Genomic DNA, 16,939 nt, shown 5'->3' with positions numbered 1-16,939 from the left:
CTAAAGTTGACTTTATACTTTACAAATACAATCATGTAGTTGGTACAAAAAATAGAATTATTTTAGCTGACATCAAAATTCTTAGATAACTGTTTCAGGAAAATACTTAGAATATAGAAGTTGAGACTCAAATAATATGACTTGAAAGAAGATAAGAAAAAATACCATAAATTTGGGGAAAGGAGAGTTAAGTAGAGAGGAGAGGGGAGAGACAGAGAAGCAATGGGCCAGACAGGCTACATTCCAAGAAGCCAGCCTATGAAGGATGGTGAAAAATGAGAAATTGCCAATAAAGAATGGCTAAAGACCTTTTTACTAACAAAAATAATAACAAATAGCAGATCATATTATTTTCTGCATGTTAGGCCCTTGTCTAAATATTTTTTATGGATCTTTGCATTTATATGAAGAAAAAAAACTATTATTTTATAATGAAGGAACAGTGTCATCATAAGTTTAAGAAATTGCTTAATATTATACAGCTGAATATAGTGGACTGGGATTTGATCCCAGGTACACCAATTCTAAGTGCATTTCTAAATCCATTGTGTTGCTATGATATAAATTCTTCTGACTTCAAATCTTCAAAAGAACATGATATTCCCAGACAGAAATGTAGTATTGGCACTGCAAGAAATAATATGTGCAAAATGAACCTAATTTACCCTTTTACAACTACCTGACTAGAGAAGACAGTAGCACTGAATCATGAGAAACATGAGTTTAAATGTTCTAGGAAGTGAATTGTGTTACAGTTATCTGTGGACCACAGCTGAGTTATCAGCGATAGCTTCAGGGTGAAACTAACTCAGGAGCTGATGGAAACCAAGTCTTTAATTATTTTATGTTCCCAATATACTATTAATAGCTACCTACAAAGGATCAGATGTTGATACCTAGATTACTACTGTAGAACCTGAGTTGGCATGTAACTTTGATAATAGCTCCAGGTACATATTCCTGTTTCCCAGAATTCTGGGGAATATAGAAACACTAGACCTAAATACTCCTATGGCGGAATTATATTAAATAGTTTAATCCACAGAAAAATGCTGTGTTACCTCTATCAATCGTTGAGTGTGCAGATTTGACAAAGATTCTGGAAAGTCCTGGGCAACTTTCCAAGGTCAAGTGAGATCTAGAAGTATATTTGGTTTTCTAAGTACTGCAGCTTTCTCTGGGTTCCTCTTCACATGCTTATTTCACTTTCAGACTCAGACTGGATAAATATTCCCTAGGGCAAATCATAAACTTCTTCCCAGTGCTTGTACACAGCTCACAGAAGATATGGGAGGGGGACCTTTCAGATCTAAATAGCTGAGTTGCTATTTCTCCACTGCCCCTGTTGACTCTCTCTCTCTCACTGGCTTATGCTGCAGATGCCTTTCTTACCTTTTAAAATTTTTCTAGACTAGATTCTCACAGTGGCATTGCATTTCTGGATTACATTCTAAACCAGGTTTCTAATCTAGAAACTCTTTTGAAGCACCAGGCAGAAGGAAAACTTAATTCATTTTGTGATTCTCATCTTGTTTCTCTCTCCCCAAATTATCGTCCGCTTTACTTTTTAAAAAATATTTTTGTTATCCTATGTCACTTTCACAGCTATCTTCTCCAACTAATCAGCAAATTATTTTCCAAGTGTCATTTCCCACAATGTCCAAATTTCTTTTTCTTGCTTACAAATTATTGTAGTAATATTTCATATCAATACTGTCATTCAGTTTGCCACTATTCCCAGTACAGGAACAGACTTCTGTTTCTGGAATGAAAATTGCTAGCACAATCACTATCTTTTCTGCCTTCATGATTACCACAGAGATATTTTTTTTCTCAATTCTAAGAATCTACTTCTTGAGCCTTATCAAATCCTCTGGTCCCAACTTCTTTCCTCTTTGGACATTTCATGCCAAAAAGTTAACTGAAAAGGGATACCAATGCCTGGTCCCTATCCACTTGAAGGATGAAACTGCAGTATAAGTAGATGTTAAGAAAATGCATGTGAAATTTTCATGTCTGTCAAGCAACAATCCTTACAGATATTGCCTGCAGTCTTAAAAAGTTAACAAACATCACTGGGTGTCAGACCATAATTGCATATTTTAGCAAACTGCAACTCTTTCAAGAGATTGCAACAGATTAAACAAAAAACTAAGAACTCAAGAATCCAGGATTAACATATCCTTAAAATGGTCATTTCAGAATAAAACTGAGCTATAAGAAAATTTTTCTCTTATTACTCGTACCGCGTCAGTTCTGTATCTAATGTGAAATTTATAAAAGCAAAAAGAAAAACACTGGGAGTGATGAGGCAATCTTCAGAAATTAGGCTATTTTGAGAAGAAAAGCTAAACTTTAAATAAGCTACTTTACCTTCAATAATTTTAAAGAGAGGCATCAATGGAGCACCATGTTTCTTAATTGGAAGAGTTTAATTCCATATTAAACATTGCAAATGAATGGAAATCTGAGAGAAATCAGAGCTCACCATCTCTTCCTGTCTATTGAACTCACTCCTCAGAAGTGGGTTGTTTGTTTTTTTTGTTTGCAGCAAAAAGCAAATAAATTAGTAGGGAAAGAGCTCTATAGAAGTCCCCTGAGCAAGGGGAGCTGAGGCAGTTGTGCCTAACAGCTGCTGAGCAATCCTACAGGTCCACAAGCAGCCTGGGCTAGAGGGACTGGTCTACCCTCTCAGAACACAGTAAGTGTCCATTTGAAATTGAACGGACTGCTTTATCCAAAATTAATCCTTAGAGACCTTTGCAAATTGTAGTCAATATCCCTTTCTCTCTCTTTCTCTTTCCCTCTCTATTGCTGTCTCTCTCTCTCTCTTATGCTCTTTCTCTGCCTTCTTCCTACTTACTACCATGTGTAATTTTACGTCATTATAATTTGTTTACATAAACAAGTGTGTTCCCATTGCCTCTGTCTGGCCAGGAAGAACATAAACACCATAAATACAAGTATCTTGCATATCTTATTCACTGCTTGTCTCTAGCCCAGTACTCAGTAGCCCTACAATAAATATTTGTTAAATAAATACATGCCTGAATAAATGCCCTGGTTTTAAAAGGCACCTTGAATTAGTGTTGTGATGGTAGGCTATCAGTGTTCTTTTCAAATTGGAATATAAATTTGATTGAGAATAATACAAACCCTTATATTGAAAAGTTGAGATGTCTCCTTTCCCCATTAACAGTATATAGCTTTGGCATCGCCCCTAACTCCCTAGTACTTTTCTATGCAGATAATATTCTTATTTTTGTTTATGTAATAATTTGTTTGAAATATAATTTAAAAAATTAAACCAGAGGAAATAGGTCTTATAGGAATTAGGATCTCTACTTAAAATAAGAAAGAAAGCTTTGATCTGGATCACGAGTTATACCAAGCGGCAACTGATTCAGATACAGCTGTGGTGTGCAAAAGATGAAGAAAAACTCTGCAAGGGCCTCCATCAAAAGGAAAACACACAGGTAGCCACAGGTAGCAGCAGCCTATGAAAATCTAATACATGTATCTTGACTGCTCCACAGGACTAAAATAAACATTTTCTCCCTTTGCTCTTTGCCCACATAAAATAGCAAGACACATTTTGAAATACTCAGTTAAATATGCCACCCAGACATGACTAAGACAGCTAAAGTAAGGGAATATCTGATGTGTTTCGTCAAATTACAAAAATTATCAAGCTAATAAATTAGAGTTTTTAAATCTATATAGCAGCTTGAACTACAATATTGGTACAAGCTGATCTTACAAGTTGTTCCCTACAGAATAGAGTTAATATGATGAAACCAAGTGAAGAAATAGAGAAAACGCCCACACTTATTTTATTTTTATTGAAAGTAAAAACCACCTGCACACATTTCTGTTCAAAGAAAAATGTTCAGTTTCATTTTTCTCTCACAGATAGAAATGTACTCCATAGAACTGGAACTACTTCTTTTGTTTCTTGTTCTAGCAGAATTTGATTTGCATATTTTGGGACATGTTAAGGTGCTCTCTGTGATTTAGAGAGTTTCTAAAAAGGTAATTTGGTCTCAAATCATAGTTTTCTTTCTTTATTTCTAATACTGAAAGTTGCATACCCTTCTGAGAAGTGAGCCATGAGAGGAAGACATTAGCTTGCCTTGTATTAGATAATAAAAAAGTTCCACAGGGGACGAGTTACATATTATGACATTGTGAATATAAAGCTCATTTGGATTTAATTCATAACTACATCATGTTGCACAGGAAAGCAATTTTTAAGCAACAGAAATGCATTTCATTTGTAAAGGACCTAACTATAATACAATCAGTTATTGAAGACAGAAACTGATTTCCCAAATCAGGCATATAAAATTTAATATATTTGCTCCAGTTATAATGAAAGGAAAGGGAACTTCAATGTAATTTTTTTTTTTTTTTCCGTAAGAATGACATTTTGCAAAATTTGGAAAGTACATTTTTGCTTGGGGAGTTGACTACATTTTGATGCCACAATCTAATAAGTTGAAGAAAATGATTAAGCATCTTTAATAAAATGTTCAAATACAGTTAGACACATAGAATATCATTTCAAAGCATATCCTTCCATATATTTAATTACATTAAAAATAAGATCTGAAATTTATTAATTAATAAAACATGTTAAAGATGGGCATTGGCCTTTTTAAAAATTTCAGTATCAATTTTTCATATCATTAAGTTTAATCCTAACATCTAAATAAATTATTCTACAATAAAAAAAAAAGCCAAATTATATTGGTTTAAGTTCTCTAAATTGACATGTATTTTTAATTAGGGTTCTCCAGAGAAACAAAACAGGACATACATGTAGAGAGACAGAGAGATTTATTTTAAGGAATTGGCTCACACAATTGTAGAGTCTTGGGAAGCCCAAAAATCTGTGGGGTAGACCAGGATACTGGAGACTCAGAGAAGAGTTTCAGTTTAAGTTCAAATGCAGTCTGCTGGTAAAAATTCCCTCTTTTTCCTGAAAGATCGATCTTTTTCTATTAAGGCTTCAAGCGATTAGATCAAATCTACCCATTTTTAAAATACCTTCACAGAAACATCTAGAATAATGTTCAACCAAACATCTGTGCACTCTGGCCTAGCCAGGTTGATACATAAAATTCACTATCACGTTGTGGTTATATAAGGCTCTAAAATTTGAAGCTATCTATTCTGTGATAGTTTCCCAGGATGAGGGCAGTGGGAGGAAACATTCATCATCCATCTTTATCTGAACTGCCAACCAATTTAACTTTCCTATCAGCTAGAAACATCCATTTCAAGTGACTAATAAAGTACTTAATTTGATTTGATAAATATTGCATAAATAATCTATTTCCACATATATTTTAAATTTCTCCTGTAAACTATTCAGTTAGATTATGGAAGTAATAGTTTCAGCTGCAATATCCAAATACCTTGCTTAATTTCTAAGGCATAAATTGAGATGTTCAAATTGAAAATCTCAAAAGGTCATGCCTGCTATTGAAATCTTGATTTCAGTGACAGTGAAAGGAACATGAAAGAGATAAGGGTGTAATTGGTTCCCAACCTTTCCATGTTTAATGTACACTTTACTCTCCAAAATACTATCATTACCAATTTTTCTATTGCAAGAGTGTCGGGAAGTCAAGTGAATCCACAGAATACTGATATACGTAATCCTCAACGGAAAAGGTTTGTTTTTCCCCTGTACTACATCTAACTGATCTTCTTCCTTTTTTGGAATGAATGGGATCAAGAAGTAAATGGATGAAAATGCATATTATAGTCAGCACAGCAAAAAATATAAGAAAAATGTGACAAGCTTTAAGCACAGATGATGTTGCTATATCTGATGGAAATATTTCACTGACCATATAACATATTCACTGAAAAAGAGTCATCTAATTATATAAAATATATTCCTCCTACTAAGAATGTAACAAAAACCAAATTTGAAAATTAAGGATTCCTGCATTTTGATCCTTAACAACTTAGTTTCGATGTTTTACATCAGATAGATTCTATGAAAATGATTTTAGAAAGAAAATTTGCTTATTAGAAAAGCATGTAACCTAATCTTAGTATATACTCTTCGGGATAAAATAACTTGTATGTGTATGAATGTCGGGGGTTGGAGGGGAGAGGAGGTGGTAGGGAGGGAGGGAATCAGAAAATGAGAGAAAGAGACAAAGAGACAAAGAAAATTCTTTGAATTTACTTGATCATGAGAAGCAAGCAAGCCTTCAAGCAGAGCTGGCCCTAGATTGTGACAATCCATTCCTAAAACTGGCAGGGCATAAAAAGACTTACGAGGAGATCTACTTTCATAAAACTTATGATCATGGAAATACCTATCTGTGAAATTTTTATTTTCTTGTCTTCTTTATCGAAAGAAAATGCCATATAGTTTAAACAAAATAGCATTAAAAACTGAAGACTGACTGCCAGAGTACCTGGAATATAGTAGCCATTCAGCACATGTTTACATAGGGAAAAGAAAATCCTCTGCTTTCAAAATTAACATTTTAGCACAGGCTATGAGAATGTAGCCAAAATATATTCAAAAATTGAAGGTCTGATATATATAATTTTAATTTCAAATTTTAATAGTAAACATGAATAACTAGTAGTATACAGATGCTCCTAGACTTATGATGGGGTTATATCCTAATAAACCCATTATAAGTTGAAAATATTATAAGTCAAAAGTACATTTGATACATTTAACCTATAAAACATCATAGCTTAGTTTTGCCTATCATAAACATACTAAGAACACTTATATTAGCCTACAGTTGGGCACAATCATCTCACGGCACTACCCAGCATCATGAGAGAGTTTCATATCACATATTGGTAGCCTGGGGAAAGATTAAAATTCAAATTTGAAGAATTGTTTCTACTGAATGCATATCACTTTCACACCACCATAAAGACAAAAAATTATAAGTCGAAACATTTTAGTCAGAGACTATCCACACATTCTTTTTAAGAATAACTGATAATCCACATGGACGTGAAGGTTTTATCAAGAAGGTCTGTATTCTGGGTTCATTTTCTCCCACAGTAAAGATTTACTGAGTGTCTGTGGACTACCATTCAAGCGCTGTGTCAGACTCATAGGTCTTTCTCTACTGCAAAGTAGAAAATGATTCATGCCAAGAAAAAGAGAGAAAATATAGTACTGTGAGTTGCAAGGAAAAAATGAGAAAACTCATCTGGTGGGAGATCAAAAAGAATATCATGGAGGAATTGGCACCTGAGCCAGGCCTCAAAGATTACATAGTATTAGAATAGGTGAAGATTGAAAAGGCCATTGCAGTCAAAGGCCCCTTCATCAACGATCTTCATTCATCCTATTGGTGGGTGCTGCTCTTGCTTTGGCCAAATTCCTAATGATTTTGATGAGCATAAATTATCATCTTTGAGTTGATCGAGTCAGTTAAGAGAATTAATGTCATTCTGCATAACACTGAGAAACCTTGAGTGAAGCAGTCGCTTTATCTAAAGTCTAGAGCAATAAAATGGTATGCATAATTAAATAAATCTTATGATATGTATTCCTTCTATGATTAAATTTAAGACAATGTATATTTGTTATCTGGAGAGATCAATGACAGAATAGTAAATTACTTCTTTTAGGAACTATCACTCTATTACTGTTAAATTTATTGTTATCATTTGCATATATTGAATTATATGTACTTTTGCTATATATTTACATCTTTTTCTTCAATTAAAATGCCAGTTGCTTTATTGCTTTCTTCATTTCTCCCAACCTTCCTCCTCTCATTCCCTCAAATAATGAAATTGGAGAATGAAGGGTAGAGAACACAGAGATAAAATAAAAATACATAAAACAGAGGAGCAACAGAAAGATGGTTGCAAAGTAAGGTGGGACTAGAGGAAAACAGTGTCTGATGACATCAAGATTTGCATTTGTACATAAGCAGAAGAGCAAACACATATTTCTGTGGTAACAAAGGAGGAAAAAAATCACTGATTTGAAAGGAGCCTTTCTAGTGCTCTAATGACAGTAAAACAGTCCGTGGTTCTCCATGGACTCTACAGCTAACTTTTCTTTAGTCAAGGACTAACTTGCCTCTCTCATTTAAGACTGCAGAGAATGTGCAGTTGTCAGCTTCCGTGAAAAAGAAACTAGACCAACTGTACATTCCTTGGAAAACAGAGTAGCAGTTCTTTATTAGAAGGAAGTAAACATGAGTGATAGATGTGGAAAGGGAAGAATGAGGGGAATGTGAACATGGAATGTGGATTAAAAAACTGCATTGTATTTTTGTTAAATTTCCTGATTGTGATTGTTATACTGTAGTTATGTAAGAGAATGTCTGTGTTCTTAGAAAACACACGCTGAAGTGTTTGGTAAAGGGGCTTGATGTCACCAATTTACTCTCAGTTTCAAGAAAAGAAACAAGAACAAACAAACTATATATATACATATACATATATATATACACACACATATATATATATACACACACAGATAGATAGAAAGAAAGATAGATGGATAGATGAGAGAGAGAATGATAAAACAAATGAGGCAAAATGTAAGCAATTGGTGAATTCAAATAAATGGTATATTATTGTAACTTTTTAGAAATTTGAAATTATCAAAATAAATATTAAAAATTTTTTAAAGGAATGAGAGGAATGAAGAGATTGAGCACAAAATAAACAAAAATACTATAACAAGAAAACAAACACACTGGGTTCAAAGAAGAGACAGAGAAGCAAAACCAATGCTTCTTATGTCAAGATAAATTAGGGTAGGTAAACAAGGATTTAGGTGAAATTAAACTTAGAGAAAATTATAGATTTTATTTATAGATAGTTTGAACAGAGACATCTTTCTTTAAGATGATCAAATTAGTTTAAGAAAGATCATAAAAATATAGTAAATGCTAACAAGTAGAGTACTAAGATTTTGGGCTCCTTGGCAGTTTAAGGCTGTCATTAGTCTAGTCTAGGGTTCTTTCTGCAGTTAGTCGGCCTCATAAATGTGTTCACTTTTCCTTTACAGAGGAGAAAAATCCATGCCTATAATTCAAATGAAATTAATTTTGATGATGTGATTCACTCTAGAGATAATATAGGACAAGAATGGCAAATACTCTTATGTACCTCTGAACAACTAATAAGGGTCAGTGACTGCTGAATTGAGAAGGATTCTGAGGCGAGGTCTGAGAACAATGAAAAAGAACTATTATAGGCACAGAAAGGGGTATAAAACAGGAAGTAGCACAATATATGTGCAAATTTATCATTCCTTTAATGTCATTAAGCCAGGTAACCTAACCAAACAGTGTCAATGACAAGGTTTTATTGGCACTAAAAAATGTACCATTCGAGTTACACACATACTATCATTGCAAAAATGAAGTAAAGGAAAAGGAAGAGGAGAAAGAAAGAGGACAAGAATGAGATCATCTTTAAAAGTATATTTCAGAAGAAGAGAAAACAAATTTGACTTGGGAATTCATTTCAATTTATTATATTAAGTAATTACTAAAATATGCCTATATCTGAAACAATATTGAATGTTATCTAAGTTTCCAATTGAGGTCTCATTCATTGAAGTATTGTTGAAAATAATTAGTAACATTTGAGATTTAATTGCCAGTTAAGAAAATATGATATTTTACTAATGTTTATAAAGATCATTTCACAATATAATTTAACTTGCACTTAATTACTTGTACCAAACCAATGACGAAAAATATCATCCTTGTCTAAATAATGAAGACATTTAAATATAGGTAAATCTCTAGAGCTGTTAATGTGTTGTTCATTTCATTTGTTAAATTAACAAATAAATGTGTCTACTAAATAAAGTCCAGAAAGATGAGATACCAAACATAAAGTAGCAGACAATTTTACTATTACGATAATTTTTTTTACTGAAATTAAAAAGGCCATAGGAAAGAAACTATAAAAGCCATGGAGAAAATGATTTAAAAAGTAGTTCACAAATGCAAAAAGAACTACAAATAGTTAATTAAAGATATAAAAGTTTTTCAACACTAATTGTGGCCTATCAAAACAAATGAAAAGGAATGAGGACCTGGAAGGCTGATGGCCCTGCAAGGCATTATGGTAACACAAATCAAAATAACTAAACATATTTAAATGCCCTGAATCTGTGATTTGCTTCCAGGAATCTATCAGAAAGGAATAATTAAATAAGCACTCAAAGATTTACATACAAGAATATTTGCAGAGATAATCAAAAGAACTTAGAGATACCTATTTATAAGAAATAAGTTAAATAAATCCATGACATGCATATAAGGGAATACCAGCAGTATGTTTATATAATTATTTAACTCTATATTATTGGCTTGAAACAACGGTTCTAACTCTATTGGAAGAGAAAAAAATTCTAAAGCAGATGTCAAAAGGATATACATGGCATAATTTAATTGTGCTGATCAACAGGAAAAATATGGAAAGAAAAAAATGATAAAAGATGCTAAGATTATCAGTGGTTTTGACTTTATTCTTTATAACTTTCTGTTTATATTGTGCTTTTAAGTAAGAAAAACAATAATACCCTTTCAATAAAAAAGATACCACATTAGTCATAATTAGGGTATAACACATTTCGCCTTCTCACCATTTCACAGCATCTACAGCTGTCAAGTGGCAGCATTCCTCCATTCAAAAATCCACTTAACATCATTGGTTCATCCACTTCAAAATATTTTTTCATAATGATATTTGCTAACAAATTTTGAAGTTTTCAACATTGTTTAGCAATGTTTATGATCTTTAATATATGTACAAACACATATACGCATATACACCATTCATTCAACAATATAGATGATAAAGGCTTGATGATTTTATTATAGAATAGGAAAAAAAAATTGTACCTGTCACATTTAACTTCTAAGTTAAGGAGGTCTCTCAATAGCCCTAGTTAAGCATGTTTTACACAAGGTCACCAGCATCCCAATTGACCAAAGCTGATTAGACTGGGGATTAGCACTTGACACAGAGTCACAAATGTCCCTGGGCCTCCAAAAAATAATAATCATATTTCATTCTGGGGAATAGAAATGGGGAGAATAATATTTGGGGGAATACAAATAGCAGTTGGTGCTGGGAAAAGAAACAATAAGGCAAACAAAAAGTAGTACAGATGAAAAGGGAGCTAAGTAACTTGAGTGGTTCAACACTTCAGTGAAAATCAGAGTACTGTGATAACTGAGGTCCTTGGAGCTAATTGCACACAGATTCCATGTCTGAAGGCCCAATCAAATAGATTATTGCTATTCATAGATTATTGTGTAAGCCCAGCTTCCTGTTTTGAAGTTTACAATAAACTTGAATTATTTAAGAAGTTACTGTTCCAAGGCATCAAAAGCATACATTAAACCACTTTTAATGGCCTATTTTGAATCTGATGCATCTGAAAATATCTGATATATATCTGAGTATTATATATTCTGTCTGCTTACACAGAAGATGCATGGGAGCAATAGATCAATGATGCAAAAGAGTGAATGTATTTTTCAAATAGCAATGAGTTAAGCATAGGTAGAAGTGATCAAGAGAATCTTATTAGAAGACTGATTCACACACACACACACACATACACACATTTACACATATACTATATGGTCTTCATATTCCTAAGCTAATCTTGATCATGCCTATAAATGCGATCAAGTATTACTAAACCTCTCATTGATATTCTTTTATTTGGTCAATATGATGCCAAGTACCTGGCTTATGTTAACATATTATACAGCGTTATCATGGATAACTAGGTTCTCAAACTGAGATATACAGTCAATATGTCTACCAATGATTCTCTATGAACCAACGCATTATTCAAATATGCTCTTTTCTAAAATATTACACATAAAAATAACACATGTGTAATGTCTATATTGAGCAAGCATTACTCAGGGAATGTAATCATAATGTATTTTTTTTTTCTTCTTATTCACAGTTATTTGTTGGGTTTAGTTTTTGCCCTGTTCCTGAATAGTAAACTCTAGTAATACTGTTCGCTGTTAAGTGATTCGAGTTCCTCCAGTAAATAATTAAAGTGTTTAGTGTCATTTAATAGTCAGAACTATGAACTGTTACCTACTTTTTATAACCATCTCTAGATTGGGAACCTTGCAGTCAAAGAAGGGAGCGCAATCAGCTTCTTCTCTATGTGTTTCTATACCTCCTCCCTCAGAGCTCCTGACACATCTACAAGATGCAACAGAGCAAGTGAGGATAGATAAAGTGAGAGCAAAAGGTTCTCACTTGACACTTTCATGAACTGACTTGGTGCTCTCTGAATCTAGCAAGAGTTGGCAGCTGAATCTTCCCCTTGTTCCCGCTTTGTGGGTTTTTTGGTCTCGCCCTATTCCCCCTCTTCCCTCTCCCACAGAGTCCACAGACATAAACTTTGCCATAGGCCACCCAAAAAAGTCACTTCTTCCTTCTAAATTTTTATCAGCAAATAGCTAGTCCATGTCTTTTCACTTAGATTTCTCAGGTAGAAGTCAGACGCTCTGTGTGAGGCATGTATCAAGTTCTTCTAAGTAGTTCTATTAAACCCTTTTTTCACTGGACTACATAGGTTTTCTCCTTAAAGAGAGGTTGGGACTTGTACCACCACTAGCAGATCTCTCCAAAAACCCTCTTTTTTTACTCTATTTTTTAACTTCTGCAGTCATTCTTAGGATCATCTCAGAATTTGATATATCTTTCTTTTTTTTTAATTCAAGTTCTGCATGCTGACGCTAATTAGAAATTAATATCAACTATCTTCAAGCTTCAACTGAAACTGAGATATCAATAGTGATACTTTAACATTTCTACAGTATCTGGTTTTACAGGAGTTTTCATTTATTTAAAAATAGAACATAGCATATTCTCTGATTATAATATAATTATATTACAGTAGTATTTTATAATTTTATTACAAATAAAACTATATTCATAATGTTTGAATATAATTATATAAAAAATCTAATAATAAGTAAAATAATTTTCAAAATACATAATATAATTGATCAATTAAACAGAGATCTGTTTCTCGCTTATTTATACATTCATTTTCTCCCTTAGTAAAATACTTAATGTCTGCTAGACAATAGTCTAATGGTGGCAAAGTAAATTTGTCCATTCTCTCATGGAATCTGCAGTATAATCTACTATAAAAAATATCTTTTATATTTCACAACTGTTAGAATGTGTGGCAAGAACTGACATAGTTTCAGAGCATAGGCAGAAATGGAGACCCAATAGAGAGATAGCAATTGATGAACAAAATAGTAGGCCTGTGAGAGACCATAATCAATGAAAAATTGATAAAAAATAACAGTAGGAAGCTGTGATGTACAGAGTTAAATTTACAATGACTTTGTTAACACAGGAATTCTTAGTAAGACATGTTGTTAGCATGACTATTGGGGAATGACTGTCTTTGGCTGAAGAGATTTTTTTTTGGAGAAAGTTACTATAGATGTATTTGTAACAAAAATGTTTTTAAAGAAAAAGTCTATTTCAATTAAAAAAAAACTGTTGTTATTTGACAGAGCATAATTGTGAATCTGTGTTCATCTACTGAATACTGCCTGGAAGTATAATTTCTGGTGGTTATATTTTTGTAGCTAGCTTTGAAATATATATTTTGTTGATGTTCAAGTTTAAGAGGAGAATATAAGCTTTATTGTCATGCAAATCCTAGTCTGAGGAAAGTAACAAATGTTTTTTTAATTATATATTTAAAATTTTAGAACCAGCTGCCTATTTGAAAAGAGGAAATAAATCAGTCTTTAAAGATGTCTGCAGCGCTGAAAAAAATAAGACAAAGAAAGCGAAGGGATATAAGGAGAGAAAATAAATGTGTAAGCTAGTTAGTACACAAAATGCATGCCATTAAGTTCCTTATTATTTCAATACAGATTTGACTCTGAACTAACTAATGCCAAAGTAAAAGAGAAGCAGGCTTGGTTACGAGAGTCACTGTGTCCATAAATTAAAAATTAAGCAGTTGCTCAGGAAAGAACATAATTATTTCTAATATTAAGAAGAAAATAAACTCATAGATCCTTTTCTAGAAAATACTTTTGTAGTACAATAAATGTCCACAATGAAGTTATAGTAGACACGGTTTTAAAAAGTTCTTTTATTTTTTTTCTCCTCTCTCTCTACCTTCCTCTCCCACTTCTTCTCCCCCTCTTTCTCCCTTTTAATAACATCCTGTGTCAGATAGATCTATTTCAACAGACCCCAGGGAGGTAAAGCCTTCAGGATGAGTTCCCCAAGCTCTGAGTCAACAGCCTTCCTGCTGAGTTCAGCCAATGGGACAACTGGTAAAACACTGCAAGGCAGGAAGATGGGAGAAGCTGTGGTACTTCTTACTCTCTGTCTTCAGTTGTGTCTCTGGCTGAGACACTTCCCATACACACACACACACACACACACACACACACACACACACACACACACACACACACAAATACATTTGTATATGCAGAAAGTTCCAACTTCTACCAAGTTACTCCCAACTCCCTTTGTTTCTCCAGCCTAGGTTCAGTAATGGTTTCATTTTGTTGTTAATTTCTGGACTGCCTCGGTGTCCCCAGATTGGATTCTCAGTTTTTCATCACAGATAGAATTTCTCTGCTTTAAATATTCAGTTTTTTATGCTCCTGGTTGGATACTGACTGATACAATAACTCATTATACTACAATGGATATCTTTCACGTCAATTCAGTATAAACAATTTTACATTGGGAAATACCATAGAAAGTGTTATCTGCATATTGAATATTTGGGGATGCTTATGCTACATTGAATAGTAGACACAGAAGAGGGTAGGAAACAAATTCCAATTAGTCATTCCAATATGATATTCAGGAAGAGAATAATAATTCACCAACATCAATACATGTGATATTTTAGCACACAGATTAAACGATCCATTTTCAGTAGGTATTTTCCTTAGACAATCCCTAGAAATAAACACATGCCTATATCTTGGCTGTAATAAGTCAGTGTAATCCAGAAAGAATATACTAGAAAAGTAGCATCCTCTCCTTTACCTACAAACAATATTCATATGATTCATCTATGGCTATCTTTTCTCAACAAACATGAAAAATATATGTGGAAGTTAATATCTAATCTTCCCCTTACAGTTCCTCACTTAAATGAACATGTAAACTGGGGAACACTTTAGAAGAACATGTATGATAATATAACAAGCAACAAAATTTTCAAGTTACCCATTGGTTATATGACATCAGTGGAGTTTTTCTCAAGAACTCATAATTAAGACCTAATAAAGAATAGTTTCTTATCAAAAGTCAACAGGTTCTAGCTAGACAAGTCATATGCTAACTTACCTTAAAAAGAGAGGTCAGCTTTTAGAATTGCCTGATATATAAAACTCAATGTGTTTCAATAAAAATATGCTTATTAGGATGCTCAGGGATGCAGGGGATCAAATTTTACCAGTGCTTGTCTTAGCTCCTGACCATAAGAGATAATTACTTCTGCCCATAAAGAAGGTTTTCTTTATTCTGATGTCATTAAAAATGCAAATGTAATCATATGGTTAATGCCTTAGTTTTTATTACAAGTACATCCAACAGTCTTTGAATCTCATTAGACTACTTGGGCTTCCCAAGAGGGAGAAAATGCACTGGCTCAAGTCTTTTAGTCTCCATAGTAGCTATAGTTTTTATTATCAATTAATAAAACGGCATCATAAATTTGTATTACAGTATCATAAATCTGAAAATGTGTACCCCCTCTATGAAGAACATGCTGGTAAGTTATGTTTATCAGCTTGCAAGATTAACCTTAAACTATGATCACCAGCTCACTACTCTCTGTGAAACACCTTTCCCAGGAAATGCATCCTACCAACATCCATTTCTTCGATACCTACCTGAAAGACTTCTTAATGTCTTCTGCTTGGATTGTCTTGAGAATCTCTTGGTATAGCTGAAGATCAAGTGTTCCTGAAGATGTAGCATTTGAAGGGCAATTTTCATGTGCATAATAGCCTATCAAAATTCCAAAAATAAATAAAATGATGGCTGTACAAAGTATTTTGAAAAGGCAGCAAAAGTTGCAGTGGTTACTCTTTGGTGCAGATCTCGTATAATGGGTAGCATAGTCAGACTCTTCCTGAAGTCGCTGAAACCTGCCTTTGGGTGAAGTTGCTGGTTGAATGGAATCAAGATTGAGGTCCGCAGTCTCTGAGTTCTCCAGGTTCTGAGTCTCAGCACTGTCTAGCTGGAACTGATCAAAGCCAGGTTCTTCCAGTTCCTTTTCCATGTCCCACTCTAAGTCAAGGGCAGTGGCTTGAAGGTCATCATTGTCTAAGTACTGTGAATGTCCTGGAGCTCTTTGATCTGCACTGACCTTTTGATAGGCCATCTTTTTACCTGTGAAAATAAGGGAAGTATAGTTTCTTAAAATAAACAATAAAGAAAACATCCAAAGTGAAAACACAACAGTAAACTATATTATATGTCCATAAAATTTTCATGATTAAAATCAGCAGAAATGCATTGCCCCTATAGGAATATCATATATTAGTTAATTATTTATGTTTTGGTATTCATGTTACTAGAGGAAAAAATATTAAAAAAAAAAAGTAGAAGGTATTTAGTGAAATAGCTTATGAGAGAACAAAATATACACACATATACACACATATACTATTAACCTCTGAAGCTCAAGAAAAAAACTACAGTCACAAATGCACATATTACAATTAAGGCAAAATTTAAGCTTACACATTTTCAAAATCACTTTTAAGAAAAAACTAAGGACAAAAGCAATAAAACTGCTATTTGATAAGTTAAGGGGGGAATAAAAGACACTGGGATAATTTACATTACCAGAATCAATTTTTTAAAACACAAATTTAGGATAAGAATAGGCAGAACAACAAATGAAGTA

General features: G+C 33.3%; 1 protein-coding gene across 1 annotated transcript in view; it reads right to left on the bottom strand.

Moving 5' to 3' along the window:
* NAALADL2 (N-acetylated alpha-linked acidic dipeptidase like 2) overlaps positions 1-16,939 on the bottom strand; it is a gene marked incomplete at its 3' end in the record, with an annotated part of 657,209 nt that overhangs the window by 446,956 nt on the left and 193,314 nt on the right. The window contains exon 2 of the mRNA XM_011380947.1: positions 15,918-16,419. Coding sequence (XP_011379249.1) covers positions 15,918-16,419 — 502 coding nt within the window. The remainder of the gene's footprint in view (positions 1-15,917; positions 16,420-16,939) is intronic.

The sequence above is a fragment of the Pteropus vampyrus genome, unplaced genomic scaffold (genome assembly GCF_000151845.1).
Source record: "Pteropus vampyrus isolate Shadow unplaced genomic scaffold, Pvam_2.0 Scaffold12, whole genome shotgun sequence".
Taxonomy (NCBI): domain Eukaryota; kingdom Metazoa; phylum Chordata; class Mammalia; order Chiroptera; family Pteropodidae; genus Pteropus; species Pteropus vampyrus.
Note: the sequence above shows the minus strand (reverse complement) of the source record. Positions and strands in the feature narration are given on the sequence as shown.